Raw genomic sequence first — 20720 nt, forward strand, 5'->3', positions numbered from 1 at the left:
AGAGAAAAGCTGGAATAGGAATTACTCGCAATTGGGAGAATTACTGGGGATATGAATGACCACTTCTTACTATCTAAGTAAAGGCCACAAACCAGGGGTCCACTGACATGTGAATTTTATTTGGCCCCAGTGTTTTATTTGAATAAGTTTGCTAACATTTAAAATTGGAGAGACACATAAAAATTTGGATTTTATTTCCAACCTCTCATAGAACGGAAGCTCTAGGGGCACCTGGGTGACTCAGTCAATTAAGTCATGATCCCAGGGTCAGGGGTAGGTCATGATCCCAGGGTCCTAAGATTGAGTCCCACATCAGGCTCCCTGCTCAGCAGGGAGTCTGCTTCTCCCTCTCCCTCTGCTGCTCCCCTGCTTGTTCTCTCTCTCTCAAATAAATAAATAAATAAAATCTTTAAAAAACAAAATAAAATAAAATGGAAGTTCTAGCAGCAGTGGCCCAACTTCCCACAAGACAGTGACCATTGGGAGCTCAGCAGCAGCCTCCCTCCCACGTGGCAGACAGGCTCTCTAGTTTGCCATAGTCCCCACCATTCTCTATCGTCTTGTTCATATTCCAAAACCTCCCTGCCAAGCCCCTGGCACCTCTGAGTTTATAACCCTGGCATAAAGCTTAACTGGAGAACACTCCTTATTTACCCTTCAGTGAACTCTTTCCACATTTATCTACCTTAAAAAATCATTCCATAAACTTTATGAAATCTTCCTAGAATGGCTGAGGATTTCCTCATATTCCTGAACCTCAATCCTCAAAGACCAGAAAAAAATGGATGTAGAAAGTACAAAAGTAAGGCAAAACTGTTTAAAAAAAAAATAGTTCTTCTTTAAACTAAGTCATCAACGATGACTTGTTTTCTTACTTTTTGTCTCTCTTCCCTTCTGAAGTTCAGAGGAATTAAAAATAAAAACCCAACACCCAGTTTACTGAACGTCTGCTTTGACCCCATCGGCTGAAGGTTTTGCAGTGTTCTATCACCAACATCGGGAGTGACAGCACCGCCAATTCTATTCCCAGAAGCACGCAGTCACCTCCGCTCTCCCGAACCACGGCGACCAACAACCTGCTCTCAGAAGCCCATCAGGGAAGAAACCTTCCTTCCAGGTCCCTCAAGAAGGTAGGGAGGGTGCAGAGGGAAGCAACCCATCCCTTGGGCCACCCACACCTCTAGATGACAACTTGAAAATTCATTCATTCACTGGGTTTCCCTTAGAAAGTTAAGGGGAAAAAAAAAAAAAGTCTTACTTGAAATACTCTTCACTCCCACTGACAAATGTCTTATTGGCCTGGCTGGTGAAGTTAACCATTGTCAAGTTGGGATAGGCAGTCATGCAGAAAGTTGAGTTCTTGATCTGTATTTTGGGATGGTCGCTGATGACACAGGAATCTGTAAGAGAGGACGGAGCAGAAACACGGTGAGATCTGTACGAAAACACACACACGTCTCTCTCTAGCAACTGGAAAACAAGAGCCGAATATACTCGCCAAATATTGGAGAGTAACTTTGGGGAAGTGTTAACTGAGCACAGCCAGGTGCAGACGAACCCAAGGATTATGTGTTATTCATGCTGGAGCCCCTGGGACCCACAGCAGTGCCTTGTGCTGATACCAAAGGCTGCTGTTTTCAGAGCACTCCCTATATGGCCAGAACTGTGCCAAGCATTCTGCACATGTTATCTCATTAATGTTCACAACAGCCTAGAGGTAGGTGCTATTACCGCCTTTTTAAAAAATGGGGCAGGGGGGTACACCTTGGTGGCTCACTGAGTTAAGTGTCTGACTCTTGATTTCAGCTCAGGTCCCCATCTCAAGGTCATGGGATTGAGCCCCATTCAGCGTGGAGTCTGCTTGAGATTCTTTCTCCCTCTTCCTCTCCCCGCCTCCAGGTCTTTCTCTCTCTCAAGTAAAAATAAGTAAATCTTAAAAAAAAAAAAAAAAGTCTTTAAAAAAGTGAGGGAAAAGTTCAAGGAGGCTAACTAACTCTACCCAAATCACACGGCCAATAAGAAAGAGAATCGGAATTCAAACCCTGATCCTTATGAGTCCACAGAAAACAAATGGCTTGCAAAAATGAATCTGCAATTGAATTTTGAAAATTGAAATCTGCAATCTGAAATTTCATCAGAAGTAAACAAGCCTTCAGCAGGACTAACTTCACAGGTAGCTTCCTAAGGAGGTCACCTTGAAGTCAACATACAGTAAGTGCTTTAAGACACAGCCTGTATCTGCTTTCCACACACTCACGTGGGGTAGTGGAGGCAGCTGCCATGCCATGTGCTTGTGGGCCTCCAGCAAGACCCCACACGGTGCTTCTCAGCTGGGGACAAAGCTGTCCCCCAGAGGACACTTGGCAATGTCTGGAGACATGTTTAGTTGTCATTTCTGGGGAACAGTTACTGGCATCTAGTGGGTAGAGGCCCCTGATGCCACCAAATATCTTCCAGTGCCCAGGACAGCCCCCCGCCACCAAGAATTATCCGGTGAAAATGTGCAGAACGTCAAGGTTGAGAAAGCCTGACCAAGGCTGGGGTGGGGAAAGGGGACTCACCATGTGGCTCTTAGTGTGATGGACACTAACAATGCTTATCCCATGAGATCCTCATCAGATCTGGCAGGTGTATATTACTGTAATACTTTATTTTAGAGAGAGAGAGAGCGGGGGCAGGGACAGAGGAGGGAGAGAGGATCTTAAGCAGGCTCTACACCCAGTGTGGAGCCCAAGGTGGGGCCCAATCTCACAATCCTGGGATCATGACTTGAGCTGAAATCGAGAGTCAGATGCTCAACTGACTAAGCCACCCAGACGCCCCTATTATGTTCATTTTAAATAGGAACAAGCTGAAGTCTTTCTGTCCATATTACAAGCCTCTCTGACAGCTTTATAAAAACTCATCACTTGACAGATAGTTTAAGTAGAGTCCACCAACACACTATTTTATCCTAAAAGATACTATTTTACAAAGGAGTGAAAAGCAACAGTAACAATGGCAAACGCTTACGTGAAGCATACTAGATACCGTGCTTCATATGTACCAACTAATTTAGGCCTCCCATCACCCCTACGAGGTAGGTATGGCCCCTGTCTACGCTGCAGATAAAGAAACGAAGGCACAGAGAAGAGCATGCTTGTTAAGATCATGCAGCAAAACCAGGAGGCAAACAAGCATTCTCTCACTGGGAGCCATGATCTCAGCCACCCTGAGATGAAGCAGAGAGCAGGGATCATAGACTCGAACAGCGTCAGAAGGCAGGCTGGTGACACAAATGATGAAGGCATAAAATAGAGGGTAATAAGGGGAGGTGGGGACTCTGGCAGACCAGAGAATGTTCCAGCCAACCCGTGCCATGCCTCTTCCAGGTGTTCTGGAAAAAAGACACAGAAAACGTGCATATCTACATGAAACCTCTCCATTTTAAAACGTTGGAAATAAGATCAAATTATTTTTAAGTATCATGGACTGAACTATGACAACAAAAGAGCACATGGGCCCCCAGGTCTGAAACATGAGCTCCCAGTGCATGCCCTCCGTGGAACAACAAAGTGGGTAAGACCATGGGTGCCGAGGCTCCTCTGCCTGGAGAGTTTAGATGAGTTCCTTTATCTGTCCAAGCCTCTCCTGTTGGATAATAGTTGTGTCTAGGTCACAAAATTGCTGCAAAAGCCAAAGTAAGTGACACCGAGGATGAAAAAATAATTCTCACAATGCCTAGAGCACTCTTGGACTCCATCGGTTTTAGCCATAACTCAGTCATCGTTGTTATATCTTTTTACGGGGTGGGCATCTCTAGCCCTTAGCATCCTCTCCCACAATGCCACTGGCCAGCCACAAATCACCTATGGCCTCCCACCCATTCCCCCAGAATATCTCACTAAATCGGATAAAATGTTAAAAACCACACTTATGGGGCGCCTGGGTGGCTTAGTGGGTTAAAGCCTCTGTCTTCGGCTCAGGTCATGATCCCAGGGCCCTGGGATCCAGCCCCACATGGGGCTGTCTGCTCGGCAGGGAACCTGCTTCCTCCTCTCTCTCTGCCTGCCTCTCTGCCTACTTGTGATCTCTCTCTGTCAAATAAATAAACAAAATCTTAAAAAAAAAAAAAAAAACCACACTTAAAAGAATCTCTTCCCTCTGATGAGTTCCTCAGACCAGGTTTTCCACGGTGCGACGGACTTCGGGGCCAGAGTTCCCTGCAGGGGGAGCTGTCCCGCGCATCGCAGGACACGGGACAGCACCGCTGCCCTCTGCCCACTAGATGGCAGGAGCGTCCACCCGCCACCACCTGCACCCCACCATCGCGATGCGACAACCCCCAATACCTATAAACATTATCAAACGTTTCCTGAAAAATCTCCCCGGGGTGGAGAGCCACTGCTTTGAATGTCCTCAGAATACCTTCTTATTCAACACTCTCTTCTTTAGTGTAATCAAATGACAGAGTTCCAGAGGGCTTCCGGCCCAATAACTATCAAGTATCTACAGAGGGAGCATTTGCCTCCCCAGGAGCGATCTGAATGAAGACCGGAAAGGGCTCTACCACTGTCAAGTAAGCACGGTAGTGATTTCCTGTCCTCCTGCCAAAAAGTGCATCCATCCCCTGAGACTGAAGACGTCGCTAACATGCGGGCAAACGCCACATCGCTTGCTTCCAGAACTGCCACTGTGAATCGCGCGGGGCAGCTTCGCTAGATAACGGCTCTGGGCTCTGGATATCTCCGGATCCCTGCCCGCCGCGGGAGCGCAAGGTCACACCACTCCTGCGTCACTGCGGCGGGCTTCCAGCCGCCGCAAGCCTCCTGCAGTGTCCCTTCCCACCGCTGGGCGGCGGCAGCGTGTTTCCCGGCGCCTCCAGGTGGGCCGGCGGGGGAATGACGGGCTGTGCCAGCCCCACGCTGCGGCCCGCAACGCGGAACAAAGACCCGCGATCAGGATCTCGCTAAATCGGAAGCTGGTGGAATGGGCCTCTCTCACTGACAAATGAAAGCACACGAAGGACAAGGGAGGGAAAAGGATCACTGAATTAAAGTGCTGATGAAAATGAAGCCATTCCAGAAATAGAAATGGTATTTATGGTGTCCCCATCTTAAATGACGCGGCCAGCTCCTAAATTTCACAGGACGGTGACTGGTGTCCCTTGTCCGGGCACGGGTTAGCCATTCTCCCTTATGGAGACCTGAAGGGTTGGGTCCTCTTGGGGAAGACAGTGTCTCTTATAACCTACAACTTAAGAAATATGCTGGGACCCCAGCCTCTACCCAGGGACAGTGCCCGGGCTGGGTGGTTTAGAGGGCCCTGGCACCTCACGGGTGAGGTGGGCCTCCAGAGCGACTGGACCCCAGCCCGGCTGAGCCAGCCATGGGACAGACACCTCCCCGCTATGGCTGAAGGTCCTAACTGCGAGCCAGCCAATCCCTCCCTCCTAAGACCAGTGGCCCGCTCTCTCCTGGTAAGGCAGCTACAGAGAGAGGCTGAGCCTGGAGTGGAACACTGACCCAGGGGAACGGATTTTTTTTTCCCCCATTTCCTAAACAAGCCTCTCTCAGAATGGCCATTTGGGAAAGAATCTGGAATATCCACTGTCCAAACTCCTGACTTGTCCATCAGAGCAGCGGGGCTGGTGTCTCTGCAAGTCAGACCATCATCACCTTTCTGAAGTCAGCCCAGGACCCTAAAGGACCAATACATCCACAAGGGTGAGCCTGGCCCCAGGAACAGAGCACGGCCATTTGCAGAGAGCACAGAGACGAGCAGAAGGAGGGGGCTGCACAAAGAGAGTGGTGACTGACATCTTGCTTAAAAAAAAAAAAAAAAAAGCAAAAAATGTAAAACACTTGCTAAGAATGAGATAAAAATCTATCCAGCCTGTCCATGTGCTCCCAGGGAATAACCAGAGTGAAAAATGTCCATTGTTCCTCTCTGCTCAGAGCTTGCATAGTTTTTATGGTTTGTACCAGTCGACTAGGAGCTCAGCTGCTAATGCCCCCACTCTGCCTTTAATGTTTCCTGGGCTATTGTGAGCCAGACTGGACACTCCCCAAAGCCAGGGGCTTAAACATGAGTAAAAGGGTTACCACGGTAGGCGGTATGTAAGATGTGGTTACGGTCAGTAAGTGTTAAGGTGCTAGAGAAATATCAGTGGGTATCATCAGCTGACGAGAATGTTGTTTCTGAGCTATGTTCCCTCCTGGAGGACCACTGCAGGACACTGATCACCGTGTCCCACGAGGTACCTGATGGAAGTCTCGAGGGAAACTCCCCACGGAGCCCGAACCAAGCCAGCCGCCCTTTTTTCAGCAGGTACTTCACTTCCCTCCCAGGCAGGATCTGGGAAGGACAAGCAAGGCTCCGAGACGACCTTGAGGTGTTTCTGCATCTAGGTCCTAGAGCCTGGGAAATGTTCTAGCAAACCATTCCAGCAGCTCATTGTTAGTTGTGATTCTGCGAACGGCTACCAAGCGGCATTGTCTCAGAGAGCAGCTTTGCAGAGGTGACCCCTGGGCGGGCAGAAACTGCGGCAAGAAGGTGAGGCCCTCCAGTCCAAAAATGGTGAGGGGCATCCTAACGAAGGGGTGTGGGCAGACTCCAACCCGGTGGTTCTTTAGTTCCCCGGGGAACTTTAAGACCACAGATTCCTCGACTCCATCCCCAAACTGTCCCATTTAATTGGTCTGAAGTGGACCTAAGTGACGTTTTGATCTGTCAGTTCCTCGGGTGATTCTGATATGCAGCAGCCTGGGCTGAGAACCGCTGCCCTCAGCCAAGAACCCACTGACACAGAGACTGTGCAGATAAGAACACTGAGGCCCACAGAGTCTAAGGGACACTTACTCTTGGCCATACCATCAGTGAGCCACACACCTGGGAACCTCCACAAGTCTCCCTGCTCCCCCGACTCCTGAGCACTTCTGGGTAAACACAGTTTGAATTGAATGGGTACAAGTCTCTAGTTTCAGCTCGTATTCAAAACCTCTGCACGCTTGGGTGGCTCAGTGGGTTAAGCATCTGCCTTCAGCTCGGGTCATGATCTCGGGGTCCTGGGATCGAGCCCTGCATCAGGTGGGTGGGCTCCCTGCTCGGTGGGGAGCCTGCTTCCCCCTCGCCCTCTGCCCCTCCCCGCCCCGTTTGTGCGCTCTCTCTCCCTCTCCCTCAAAAATAAATAAAATCTAAAAAAAAAAAAAAAAAAAACCAACCCAATCTAGGTGCAGGTAGTCACGGCGAGCATGTACATGCCCGTGTGTAAAAACACGCCAGTGTACGTTAGGGCCTTTAGGTTTGTGCATCTCCCTGGGGGTGTAGGAAGGAAAAATTCATCTTTCTCTCGTAACACACTCGAAGGGTTGAAGAACCCCCCAGCTCTGCAGTGAGCTGGCTGTAGGGGCGCAGGAGCCAGGAGCCCACCAGCTAGACATCACTGGAGTCTGACCTCAGTGCAGACTGAGGTAATAACAGGGAATAACCGAGCTGCTGGGAAGACAAGGAACGGCTTGCTTACTGACGCCCCCTCTGAAATGACCGGAGACCAAAGGCGGCCGAGGCACCTCGATTTCTGGAGGGCTCCCGTGCCATTTGTTTCTTGTTGCCTGACACCAATCCCGTGAGGTAAAGATAAAGAATAAAGAATATTATTATTTCTACTTGACTAAAGACAAAAGTACAGATGCAGAGAGCGAAGTTACCTGACCCAGACCCACGTCCTGTCAGGGGCAGGGAGGTCATTTAGACCGGAGGGTCTGGCCCACAAGTCTGCCTGGCTCCTCCTCACTTTTTTTTGTCTTAGACCCAGAAAGCGGAAAGCTCCCCACAAGCCTTCAAGTCCCAGGGGACTTCAGGTCTGAAGAGGACCTTCAGGAACTCTCCCTGGCTACCCAGGCAGACCGACATCCCCATTTTAGGTACTGCATTATCCACATTTCTGTCAGAGGTCTTTGGGTCGAACATCTGTCCTTATAGATACCTCATGCACTGAGCAGAGTTTTGTCAAGGGTGGACCCAGGATCACATGACTCAGACCCCATCGCTTTCGACTTGTCCCCTGCAAACAAACCGAATTGCCTGCAGACCTTCCTAAGATGCCAATTTCCCAACCCCACCCAAATCTGCTGTATCAGACTCTCTGGTGGGCCTGTTAATCTGCATTTTTAACACCCATTAGCCATGAGCAAGCGAAGTTTGATTACTCCTCCTCTGAGCCATGAGCTCTTGAAATGTTAGAATTAGGGGCGCCTGAGTGGCTCAGTCGGTTAAGCATCTCGTCTGCCTTTGGCTCAGGTCATGATCCCAGGGTCCTGGGGTCTGGTCCCCAGTAGGGGTCCCTGCTCACTGGGGAGCCTGCTTCTCCCTCTCCCTCTCCCCCTCCCCCTGCTTGTGTTTCCTCTCTTTCACACATTCCGTCAAGTAAATAAATAAAATATAGTTTTTTTAAAAATGTGAGAATGAAGAATATGTGGTTGTTTGTTTTACTCTCTGTGCCCACCACTTAAGGTAGGTATATCCGAACTTACCTAATAAAAGTTTGGTTTTATCTTTGCATTCTGGTGTGTTCCAAGGGTTGTTGCAGGAGCCCCAGGGCAGCACAGACACAAAGGAGGCAAACAGGTAGAAAAGTGTGTAGCAAATGATCACATTGTAGTATATGGCTATTAGGACGGAGATGATCAGCATTGCGATGCCACAGCCTGCGGAAGCAAAATTTCCAGGGATTTATTCCAACCCCGATCCTAGGGAATTCTAACAGTTGGGCGCAGGGTGGACAGCTAGGTGGTGGCTCTCTTTTACACACGGATACACGAACAGTGGAGGAAACTCTATCAAGAACATTGAGGCATTCTCCTGGGAACAGAACAATGCCAGAGGCAATCTTAGGTCACTTTCCAGAGGGTCTCAGAGGTGGAATTGATCAAATAAAGGAAACCATCAATTTTACTGTTCACAAAAGCAGATGGCCTTCCTGGAGGCCACGTGGTGCCAGAGAGAGCATGATAGGGTGGAGGAGGCGGGAAGGCAGGGTAGACTCACCTTGTAGGGCTGGGATGGCCTTCCACACAGACACTGGCCCCTGGCTGGCAAACTGGCCCAGTGACACTTCTAGGAAGAAGATGGGTAACCCGGCCAGAGCCAGCATCATCAGGTAGGGAATGAGGAAAGCACCTTGGGAAGAGAGAGCAGCAAGTGAGAGCCCTGGGAGACCAAGGCTGGCTTGGACCACATTTGCCCTCTGCGGTGGGAGCTGGCTCACCCTCATTTTCCAGGAAACTTTTGATATTCCAGCTCAGCCAAAGGCACCCCGGGACATTTAATCGCCCTCCTCTACAAAATGCGAGAGTACCCCGCAAACACACTCCTCTTTCCAATTCCCCCCTGGATGGGTGACTAGGGGTTGTGTGCTATTGGGTTTTATTCTTTTCTCTTCTTTTCTTTTCTTATTATAGCATTTCAATGTCCCCAAATTAAGCTCTTCCAGCATGCAACAAATCCACACCTTTGACTCAATACTGGAGTGAGGTTTGGTGAAATCTTCTGGGCATCTCTACCCTCTGAGGACCTAACATCTACTAAGGTAGATTCCAAGAGCCCTTCTGTGCAATAACCCGAGTTACCAGCACACCTCCTGGCTGTGGGTCCTGGGTCTGCTCTGCCAGACAAGTGGCTAGAATATCCCTCTCCCCACCACTACAGCCACCAGCAATTCTCAACGTCCTTCCCCACATAAAAAGTCCCTTCTGTCTTCAAGGTCAACTCCAATGCTTCCTCCTCCAAGAAGCCTCCTTCCTCCATCCTCCCACAGTCACTTCCCCAGGCACTGAGCACTTCACAATATTTATTTGGTGTCTTATCTAGACTTGATGTCTTATCTTATCTAGCTTCCTGAGGTTGTCAACTCTTCATCTCTTAATTTCCTGGAACACCTCCCATCCCCAACCAGGACAGTAGCAGTCGGGAGGCCTCCACAGACCGCGTGAGGTTCTCTGGGGCTCTTTTCCCTTCAACGATTCTTGTAGGTTGTTTGGGAAGGCTGTGGGAAACACCCATGATCTCTGAAAAGATTGGACCAGGAAGACTGTTGCATGGGTCAGAGCCAATTTGGACATCAGGGATGCCAGAGCCCAGAATGCTGTGCTCCAGGGAAGGGAAGCTGATTTTTTTCCGGTCTATTCTTTCCAACTTCCTGTCTGGCAGAAGGACCCCTGCCCAGGCCTCTCCAGGCAGGGAAGGTCCAGCAGTGTCCTCAAACGGATGGAAACTAAAACCAGGGATCCTGCTCTAGCCTCTCCTGGTGGGGTTTTTGAGAAAGATGTGGATTATGCAATCCTTCTCTTCTGTTCCTGAGAAGGAGGAGGCAAGGGGATCTCTCCAGTGCTGAGGGCCGGGAGGGGGTTGCCAGAGCTGCAGTGGGGGGTAGGGGGTGGGGAGGAGTCTGCCTCCCCCTCCCTGTGCCTGGCTCCACAAGGAGCTCCTGGAACCCCTGAAGCAGACAAAGGCGATCAGGGGCGGGGGCAGGGACAGAGTGGAGGGCAAAACTGGAGCAGTTTCGCCTCCCCCGGCTGAAACTCCCTCCCTAGGCCCATCTTGCGGCACCCAGCTGCTCCCTGTCAATGGAAACCTTAGTATAGCATCTCCAGCCCAATTCCTGCACCCTGGGCTGGGACTCCTGCAGAAAACCAAGTGGAAACCCAGCTAGGGGGCCTAGGTTTGTGTGGTCAGCACACGTTCTTCTGTTTCTAGGGCATCTCTGATTGCAAAGGGTCCACAGTCCTCCTAAGGACTTGTCAGTGCGTCCTTATTTGGAATTGGAGGGGAGAAGGCATGTTTTTCTATTTTAATCACCCATGGGGAAGGGAAGCACCTGTCTCCTGTCTGGAGCCCACCCAAGAGAAAACAAAATACAAAAATCCTAACCTGGGGGCGGGCGTGAGGGTCTCTTTGGTCCTGGGAGGGAGTCTAGGTTGCAAATTCCTATTCCGAGATGGGAACTTGTCAGTTTGGGCAGTGTGTGGGGCGGGCAAGCCACTGGTTAAGTGGCTTCAGGGTGGCGAGGGCAAACAAAAAGGACCCGGAACGTGCTGGGTCCCTCCTCCTTGGTGGGCACACAAGACGTACAGGGGATTCTAGCGGACTGAGCTGAGCTGGCATGTGCCTAACTGGCATCTTTACCATTTCTGAAATGGTTTTCCTTTAAAAGCAGCTACTTCCACCCAGTGAAAACCAATGAAACGGAAACTGGTTTTGCTAATTTGGCTAAAGTCAAAATCTGCCCCACACGTGCCCAAGAGGGTGTATCTGTGGGGATACTTCTGAGAGGGTTTAAAAAAAACTTTTTTAAAATTTTTTTAAAAAAATTTTTCTGAGAGGTTTTTGAGAGTACAAGCCCCGGCTTCTCTCCACTCACGCCGTGTGTTCCACTCACAGTCTGCATTCTGCGTGACTCAAGTACCCCTTCCCAAAGTCTCCCAGGTAGGTTCAGATTTCCAGGTTATAATCTTAAACCGTCCTTAATTTGGTGTCCAGGACCACACAGCTACTGCTGTTTAGGTACATAAAGTGTGCTGCTACCAGAATGTTCGTCAGCTAAATTAGAGTTTGAACTCCCCTCTGTCAATGCCCACTTGGCTGGGGACCCAGTCCGGCCGGCTGGTTCAGTGGGGGATCAGGGAGGCCCACCTCTCCCCTGAGTCTCCTGATAAAAGCCTCCTGCATCCAGTGCCAACCAGTTACAGTGCCTCCTGCCCTCTGGCTCAGCACTGATGCCTACTGGGGATGGGGCTGGAGCGTGAGGAGGCTGCTGGAAGCCTCCCCTCCCAGCCCCCTCCCAGGGCTCTGCGCGCCTCCCCAACCCGCAGGTGCCCGCCCCGCCGCGCCGCAGGCGGAAAGACCGGAAAAGCCGTACCTCCCCCGTTCTGGAAGGCCAGGTAGGGAAACCTCCAGACATTGCCCAGCCCCACTGCATACCCCACCATGGACAGGATGAAGTCCAGTTTGCTGGACCAGTTCCCTCGGGCCTTATTCTCATCCCCTTGCTCGTCCTCCTGGGGGCGGAAAAGCACATAGTCGGATAACAGCCCCGGGAGGGTCCGTCGCAAGCAGGCCCCATTCCGCCCCTCCCCCCTGCTAAGGGTCTTTCCCGGCAAGCAGGCCCCCATTTTCCAACCGAGGATGCATTGGCAAGCAGGACCCCAATTTGGAAGAGAAGATGCATCTCCAAGCAGGGCCCTCACCCCTCAACCCTGCACTGAGAGCCTTCCAGCAAGCAGGCTCCCGATTCGGATGTGAAGATTCCTCTTCAACAGACCCCTAAACCCCTCCTTCCCAAATCCTGCAGTCAGGGCACACCAGCAAGCAACTTTCCCCAAACCCTGAACCTGTTGGTTGGTTGCAAGCAGGTCCCTCCATCCCCAACCCCTGACCAAGAGTTCAATTGGCAAGCAGCCCCCCAATATCATGCCTAGAATGCCCAGCAAGCAGATCCCTAACCAACCCCCTCCCTCCCCCAAACCCTCAACACACGACTTCCTCAGCCCTTTCTCCCTCTGGAGTCTGCTAGTCCAGAAATAGAGCTGCGATGCCCAAAGCCAGCCAGAGCCCCTGCCTCACGTTCTCTGCCAAAGCCTATAGGCAGAACCTGTCTCATACGCTAATTCAAGGGGGTCACCTCTCAACACCAGGGAAAGGTGAACAGGCAGGAGGGAGATGTGGGTGTGAAACAAGAGGAAGGACAGAGAAGGTAGATATGGTAAGAGACAGGACATCCTAAGCCTTGAGTTCTGGTCTAAACTTTACCAATGGATAATCCCAGGCAAGCCACTTGCTCTCTCTGAGCCTCTGTGCCCCCACCTGAAAAACGAGGGGCTCAGGATAACTATCCCCTGAGGCACTTTCCAGCTCCAGCAATCTATGGACCTTTGAGGCTCACCTCTCCAAATTCACCCTAAGATGCTCTCTTAGGGGCAGTACCTCGTTCTGAAATGCCTCACTACTAAGCACCAAAGGACGGAGGTGAAGCCACCTCAAATAAATTCAAAATGCTCGGGACACCTGGACACCACACAAAGGTTCCAGGGACCCAAGTCACCGCCTGGCTTCTGCCTCCTCAGTCATACTTCATTTCCTATTCTAGCAACCTGGTAGGTCTCATACTGTGACACAGGTTGTGGGCGGTAAAGAAGCTATCAGGACAGGAGGAAGTCTCTGGAAGAGAGGAGGGCCAACGTAGGTGTCAGAAAGGCAAGAACAGAAAAATGGGCAGAGATGAAGATAGGCAAATGCCAGGCTTCATCTGCTCTGAACATCCGCAACATACCCCCCCCCACTCCTCTCCCAGGCACACCACCTCCCGCCCCACCCACCATCCCTTTCTTCCCCAGCTAAAGGGGTGGGAGTTCCAGCTGCTTTTGCCGCAGTGCGGAGGTTAAGCAAGGCATCTGAAACAATTTTCTGCCTCCACCTGGGGTCACACTATTGGGCACATGCTGTCAGAGGCAGCTAATATATACAGACAAACACTCCAGAAGTGGACTCCAAAAACAGAGGCAAGTGGGAAAGCCCCAGTGTACGTTCATTTCTAGTTCTTATTCTAACATCTGGGCTCCTGCAGTGTGAGCCTGTGGATGAGTGTGTGTGTGTGCGTGTGTGTGTACAAACATTAGAATGACCATGAACACAAGCGCTGTATAAACCTGAAATCTCACGCAGGCAGATGTCTCTATTCAGGCACCCACCACGGGATGCATGCCTAGCCCCCAAGCCCAGGGAAGGGGAGGAGACTGCAGGAAGACTGGGGGTGGGAAGGGAAGAGCTAAAATAGGTGAGACAGGACTGAGGAGGGAAGAGATCAGAGGAAGGAGGGGGATGGGAGGGAAATGGAAGAAGACAAGAGCCCACAAGAGAGAGGGTAATAGTAACCAGTATTAGCTGTTTTATCCCTAACCCAGGATTGGGATTTGCTTTGTGGATTTTTCATGCCTCTGGTTGAGCATAAAGGATCAAATCCAGGTCCAGGTTTGTGGGGCATGGAACTTACTCAATTGAGAGATTTCCCCTTAAAATAAGAACACCAAAATATACAAGGTTATGATAACGAAGTAAGGTACTGGGTTTGGGAAGGGTCCTGAAGCTTAAGCTTCAGAAGCAGGTTCATGTAAACCCACCTCTCATCAATCAGTGAGTTCTCATGTGATAACTGGTAACTCTAAGTGAAAAGGCTGTGGTACTTAAACTGTTATTCCCGCCGTGGGGGGGGGGCGCGATATGGGGGCTGTGTTCCTCGGTATTCATTTGTTTTTAAATTTTTATTTTTAAAAGTAGGCTCTGGCCAGCGTGGAGCCCAACTCGTGGGGCTTGAACTCAGGACCCTACGCTGAGATCCAGCCGGAGGCTCAACTGACTGAGCCACCCAGGTGCCCCTTTTAAATTTTTTTTAATTAAGGAAAAACATTTAAAAAAAACTCAGTCATAGTCAAAAGGGGGAGTCCTGTTTTCATAAACCTATCTGCCTCAACTGCTTAACGAAGCTGCACCCCAGTGTCTGAGACTACTGAGAATGGGGAGGGACAGGTAGTGGCAGCTCCTGAGTTCTCGATCTCTCTGGCTGGGTCACTACGGCCCTCACGCCCTGAACTGGGGACCCCAGCGCAGTGCGAGCTTCCGAAGCCCCAAAGCTGCCTCCCGCATCCATTACCCGGCACTGGCAACCGGTCTCCCCATCAGCACACGTGCACCCGCCACAGCCCGGCTCGCCTCGCACGCCTAGGGAGCAGGAGGCGGCGCGGGCTGAGCGCGACCTGCTTACCTGGGCGACAGCGGTGGCCACGCTGCCCGGGAGTACGGACGTGATTCCATCCGTGCCCAGCACCACGGTGCTCTGGCTCATATTCACCCAGCCCACAGCCGGGGTATTGTTCCGCTCCAGGGTGCCCTTGCCCACACTCACGTTAGCATCCCCCTCGGGGCCGCGCAGGGCCGGAATCTTACAATGAAGAGCGTTGCCGGGCCCGGCGGCCCCAGAAGGAGCGGCGGCCTGCGCGCTGCGCGCCTGGTTCAAGTCCCTCAGAGCTGCGGAGGCCGCCGGCGCCCGCGGGCTACTGAGTTTGCAAGCCCCCACTCCCGGCCGCTCGGTCTCGCAGGCTCGCGCGTCAGGGGACTGGAAAGTTTGGGCGCCCGTGGAAGCGGACCTGGGCACACGCGGCGTTGGCGCGGCGGCGGCAGCGGGAAGCTCCTGCTCCGGGCTCGTCCTGGGCGCGCACGGGCCATCGCGGTGGCCCACCGCCATCGCTGCCCCCAGGTCGTTGGCTGGTTGTGTGTTCATTTCTTTGGGAGCACCGCAATCCTGCAAATACAATGTGAAGTTCGTGCACACACACAAAGTCACGGCTGCTTTAAAAATACCTGTACCTGCATATAAAGACGTTCACCACTCAGGTCCAGACACATTATCTACGGAATAAACTGGAATCTGAATTTTTTTTTCCCCTCTCCAAGAAAAACCGTATTTCTCAATTTGCCCGCCTTGGCAATAACCAGATGGCATAAAGCGGTTACTATTCCTCTCCTTGATGGTGGGAAAACTAAGGAAATAGAATTTTTTTTTTTTTTTGGAGTGGGGGAGAAGAGGAGGGTGGAAATAACCCTACAGCCATGAGCTCCCTGCTCTCTTTGGATTTCACATCACGGCTGTAGGTGCCCACCTCCCCATCACCATTGTAGAAAGATTCTTTAATTTTCCGCCCCATTTCCTTTGTCATTCAATAATGCACATTGCCTTTTTTTTTTTTTTTTAGCACTAGGCAAGCTGTGGCCACAAAGCTGATGCCCTGGCACCAGCGGGGTTTTCAGGCCAAATCAGTTGTGCAAATCCCAGCGCACCATCCCTACCCTCCAGGTAGCAAAGGTAGGGGTAAGGGCTGCAATCAACACAACAAAAACAACCCCACAATCACCATAATAAACCAGATGTAAAACACAAGATAGTAACCAGGTTTGTTATCTTTCACAACCTACACACTTCCAGATTCCCAGATATGTAAAACAACATGCAAAGTTTTTGGATTCTCCTTCTCCCTCCAATAACTAATCACAGGAGTCTAATGTCCTTCATGCCCCTACACCTGCTTGGGGGCCAAAACTCAGGACTAATTTTCATTTGCTTTTTCTCAATTGAGTTTCAAATGAAGAGAAATGCCTGCGGTGCTTTTTCTGTCTGCTTCCTTTCCTCCTGTTATCTTTCAGGGCTCCCTAAAAATTAGCACTAATATTTACTACTATACTGTAAGAATGGTCATATAACCTTCACCTCAACAGCACACATCTCATCTAACCATCTTTCATAAATGCACAGAACAGAACTCATTAATTTGCACCAGATCTAAGTACCGTGGCTCCACCAAGCGCTCTTATCTCAATAGCCTCTAGGACTCGGAGCGCCTAGCCTCAGTACCGGCACCTGGCTTTCAGCACCGAGGACAGTGCCCAGGATCCCAGTTAAGAGATCTCTCCAACCTCCACAGCTTCAGGAAACTCTTTCCGACCTCAAGTGATGCTCGCAAAAACAAAATACCTACAGCTGTGAGAACTGCCCTCCCTTCCTCTTCCAAAATGCACAGAACACTTCAAAAAGAAGTATTCTAAACGAATCTGCCCTCCCTCCACCCGCAGCTCCCTCTTCTCTTAAAAGAACAAAAGCAAACACTCACCATGTCTGACACGGGCAACAGATTGAACCGGTAGAGAGTGAAACCAGCTATTGACAAGACTGGGTTTGACTCCAGCAAGAGAGGCGCTTTCTATATCTCCTTGGGAAAGGCCAGGTTTGCGTCAGTGCAAAGCAAGGTGCCCTTCGTTTGACATTTTCTTGATAACACAAGTTTGATAAATCATTACCCCCTTGGATTCGAGTTTTAAAGGGACAACAGCCGAGAGTACGCTGGCCAGTTGTCCCTCCGGCGGGAGGGGGCTGCGTGTTTGGCGTGACTCATGTGGGTCTGATTACTAAACCGAAGCCGGCGGGAGGGGATGACAGAAGTTTGCCTCCTCCTAATTAAGGGAAACATGGGAGGGACACGTCCCACTGCACCCAAGGCGAGGCGCAGCCGCCAACAGAGCGGATTGGGCTATGAGGTGGGAGAGGGGGAAGGAATTAAATCACTGTCATGTTTCCATCTTTCTCTTCCTCTAGATCCCACAGCTGCCTCTCTGATCTGCAGGCGGCGGATTCCACAATATTACCCAGAGATCGAGGGTCTGCACGTAGCACCACAGCTCTGGAATGGCTGGTGCTCACTCGTCCTTCATTTATAAAGATGTACCTGCCTGCATGTATGCGGACTTCAGATCCTCACGGCCTTACCCTAGGAGACAACCAGTGCTAGAGGGCTGTTAGACAGCCCGCCCAGAAAACTAGGGGTTTCGCTTACAAACTGAGGTCTAATATTTGCCTTCCTATTTAAAAAAAAAAAGATTTTATTTATTTGACACAGAGAGAGACAGCTAGACAGGGAACACAAGCAGGAGGAGTGGGAGAGGGAGAGAGAAGCAGGTTCCCAGGGAGCCCGACTCTGGGCCAGATCCCAGGACCCTGGGACCATGACTTCAGCCCAAGGCACACGTTTAACGATTGAGCTACCCAGGCGCCCCTGCCTTCCTATTTTATCTCTAGTAACACAAAAGACATTCTGGGTAAAATTATGATTGTTCTCGTTGTATTTTTTAGGCTCCTCTGAAAATACTTTCGAGAAATAAAGAGGAAATTATTTTCAACAGCGACTTCGTTCTTAGGTCACTTTCAAAGTCAAAAGACACCCATTCTTTATTCATAGCCCCTCAATAAAACCCCACCACAGCCGGCTTGTGGAAGTGCAAGGTCTGCGAGATGCTTCAAATCGCGATCTCCAGCAACCAGGCAGCACAGCTGGGCAACCAGGCAGCACGGCTGGGCAACCAGGCAGCACGGCTGGGCAACCGGGAAGCCACGGGAGGATAGGATGATCTACCGTACTGTGGCGGGAGCGAGGGGTGGCCCTAAAGATAAAAAGATGGGCTTTCCTGTTAGTGCAAAGCAATGGCTATGATCAGAAGAAAGGGAAGACACCTTTACAAAGACGACTAAAAGGGGATTCGTAATAAAACGCTTCCCCTCTCTCCTTTCTGGCCGGCCTCCTTGGGGGAACCCCTGGCCTCGGGGGTTGGGAGTCTAGGAAGGCCCTCAGTCTCTTCCCTGCCATCCGCAGCCCGCCCCACCGCTTCGGGGTCGGCTCCGTCGCACTCGGCTGGGCCCTCCTCACGCGGCAGTAGGACAATGCCGCGGAGGCCTCAGGGGGAGGCTGCGGCGGCAGATTGCGGTGAGCGCCCGGGGCGCTGCGGAGGCCCCTCCCGCCTCCTTTCGACCTGCTCGAGAGCGCTGCGGTGCCGCGGTTCACTGGCTAGCCCGCCTGGTCATTCCGAGGGCAACCAGCTGGGACCCACGGTCCGCACTAGGATGGAACGAGCATAGGTTCCCTGATAAAGCCTTCCTTAAGAGTCGCCTTGCTTGCCGGGTTTGAGGTCGCTTTTTATTGTAGTTTGGAGTTAACGTTTATTAAGCTCTCAATATTGAACCGTTGTGCAAGAGCTTTCCATGAATTATTACATTTAGCTTTGGCAACAACCTTTGAGAAGCTCGGGAAACTGGTTTAGAAAGTCTCATTCGCACCCCGGGAATCTCCCCCCACCCCTCCTACAGGGACGTCGCGGGGACCCAATCGCCCTCTCTTTGGAGGCGCGCTCCTCAGGAAACCAGGCGAGGTCGGGGAGGAGGAGTAAGGAAGACCCGGGTGGGACTATGCTGGGCTCTGGCAGTAGGAGGGTCAACAGACCAGGCGGGGCCCAAAAGCCCGCAGGAGCGCGTGTTTCTGCCTCGGTGGGCGCTAGGAAACACCCTAGACTCTGGGAGCCCCGGGGAAAGCCGAGGGAGTCTTGTTGGAGCTTCTTCCGAAACAGACCCCACTTTCCAAGGAGCCAAACCAAGATGCCAGACGGGTAAGGGGCAGGCTTGACAGCCTGGGTCGGGTAGGTCTCCCCCGTCCTCCCCCCTGCCGCCGCCCCCCCCCCTCCCGCTGCAGGCCCGGGACAGACTTCCTCCGCGGGCAGTCACGACTTGGAAAGGCTCTGGCCTTTCTACGTGCACCTGAACCGCCCCCGCCGTGCGTGGGAGCGGGTGGCGCGTCCACTTGCACCCCGACGTTCCGGGGCGCACTGACGTCCCAGGCTGGGGCGGGACCCGGGAGTACTGCGGCCCCGGGCACAAGTGACGCTCCCGCCCCCGCTCAGCCCCCAGGCCTGACGAGTCGCCAGCGGGCCCTCCCCGGCCAAATGCGCACTTGGGTTCCCGCGTAGCGCCCGTCACGAGTCGGGCCCTTCCGAGGCGGTTGACGCGCAGGGAAGGCTGCGGGGGGGGGGGGGTTGGAGACGCTGCTTGAGCTTCCCACTCCTCGCCACTCCCAGCCGCAAGATTCTAGAAAGGAGGGGCTGCGTGCCGAGTGGAGGGAGGGTCTGGGGCGGGGAGGCCAAGAGGGGTCGCTGTGAAGCCGGCGCGAAGGCGGGGTGTCGGGCCCGGCGGGCGGCAGGCTGGGGGCGTGCGAGGGCGGGAGGGAGCGAGCGTGGCGAGGCTGAAAGCCCGGGGCAGCTCGTCGGGTGTGCGGCTGGGTGTCCGCGCTTGGGCAGGGCCGGGACGGAGCCGCAGTATTAAAAAAAAGAATTAGAATAAAAGGTGCCAGTCCTGCGGACTCGGGCCTCCGCCCCCGCCCTCCGCGGCGCCTGTTTGGAGTGATAATCTGGCCCGCGCGCCGCCGTCAAAGAGGCCGTAAATCCGCATCCATCACCGCGTAGCCATTCGGTCGGAATTAACCAGTCACTACGGCCTTAATTACTTTGTCAAAGATGAAAAATAGTAATTGATTTCGCCCTCGATCACTTTGCCCCCCGCTCCCTGCAGATAAGCAAATAAAGAGCTATTTTGTGAAAATCCGGGTCTATACGGCATTTGTGGGGGGAGAGGGTGGCGTCTACTGAAGAAGGGGCCGTCCCGGTCCGGTGTTTGTGCCACGACACGGGGGGAAAACTGGAACCCAGGCAGGAGAAGGCCTGGAGTGCGGCCCGTCGCGTTCAGGATGCTACACTCCACCCCACGAGGGAAGCAGACAGGAGGGAGAGGAGTCGGGGGTTTTACCAGCGCCCGCTCTGGGGTTAGCAGGCGCTGGCGGTACCAGCCTCCTCTCCTCCTCGGGAGAGCAGGTGAGAAAGAGCGGAGGGGCTAGTTTGAGAGGAAGGGGAAGAAACTTGCCTAGGGCCAGCGGGCAGAGCTATGACTTGAGTCCAGATCTGTGTTGACTCCGGTCCACCCCACCACTTGGGATGCTGGCGTTTGGGTGATTTGGGTGTAAACACCTTGAACCTCTATAGACAGTAGATGCAGAGGCTCAGTGTGGGTTTCAGGTGTCACTGATGAGAGAGTTAAGAAGCCCTGCCGTATTTTTGTCCCACTTGCCCAGTACTGTCCAGTTCCACTGCAGTGTTGTTTTGTGCTATGAATATGGATTCCGTAGACAGACTTCGCCACCGCCCAGCCTTTGTGACCTTGAGGGTGAATTCTCCATCTGTAAAATGAGGATGATGAGAGTATTAACCTAACTCAAGGGTTGTTTGAGGATTAAGTGAGAGTAGGCATGTGAAGTGCCTAGAAGGGT

At 52.1% G+C, this 20720-nt stretch overlaps 1 protein-coding gene across 1 annotated transcript in view; it reads right to left on the minus strand.

Annotated features, from left to right (window-relative positions):
• Positions 1 to 15325, minus strand: part of SLC6A5 (solute carrier family 6 member 5) — a gene marked incomplete at its 3' end in the record, with an annotated part of 46890 nt that extends 31565 nt beyond the window's left edge. Inside the window, exons 1-5 of the mRNA XM_080815836.1 lie at positions 14795 to 15325; positions 11897 to 12035; positions 9028 to 9159; positions 8514 to 8687; positions 1259 to 1400 (exon numbers count right to left, since the gene is read on the minus strand). Of these exons, the coding sequence (XP_080671962.1) occupies positions 1259 to 1400; positions 8514 to 8687; positions 9028 to 9159; positions 11897 to 12035; positions 14795 to 15310 (1103 nt within the window). The 5' untranslated portion in view covers positions 15311 to 15325. The remainder of the gene's footprint in view (positions 1 to 1258; positions 1401 to 8513; positions 8688 to 9027; positions 9160 to 11896; positions 12036 to 14794) is intronic.
• Positions 15326 to 20720: the final 5395 nt, after the last annotated feature.

Source organism: Martes martes (assembly GCF_963455335.1).
Source record: "Martes martes genome assembly, chromosome: 10".
In the NCBI taxonomy this organism is placed as follows: domain Eukaryota; kingdom Metazoa; phylum Chordata; class Mammalia; order Carnivora; family Mustelidae; genus Martes; species Martes martes.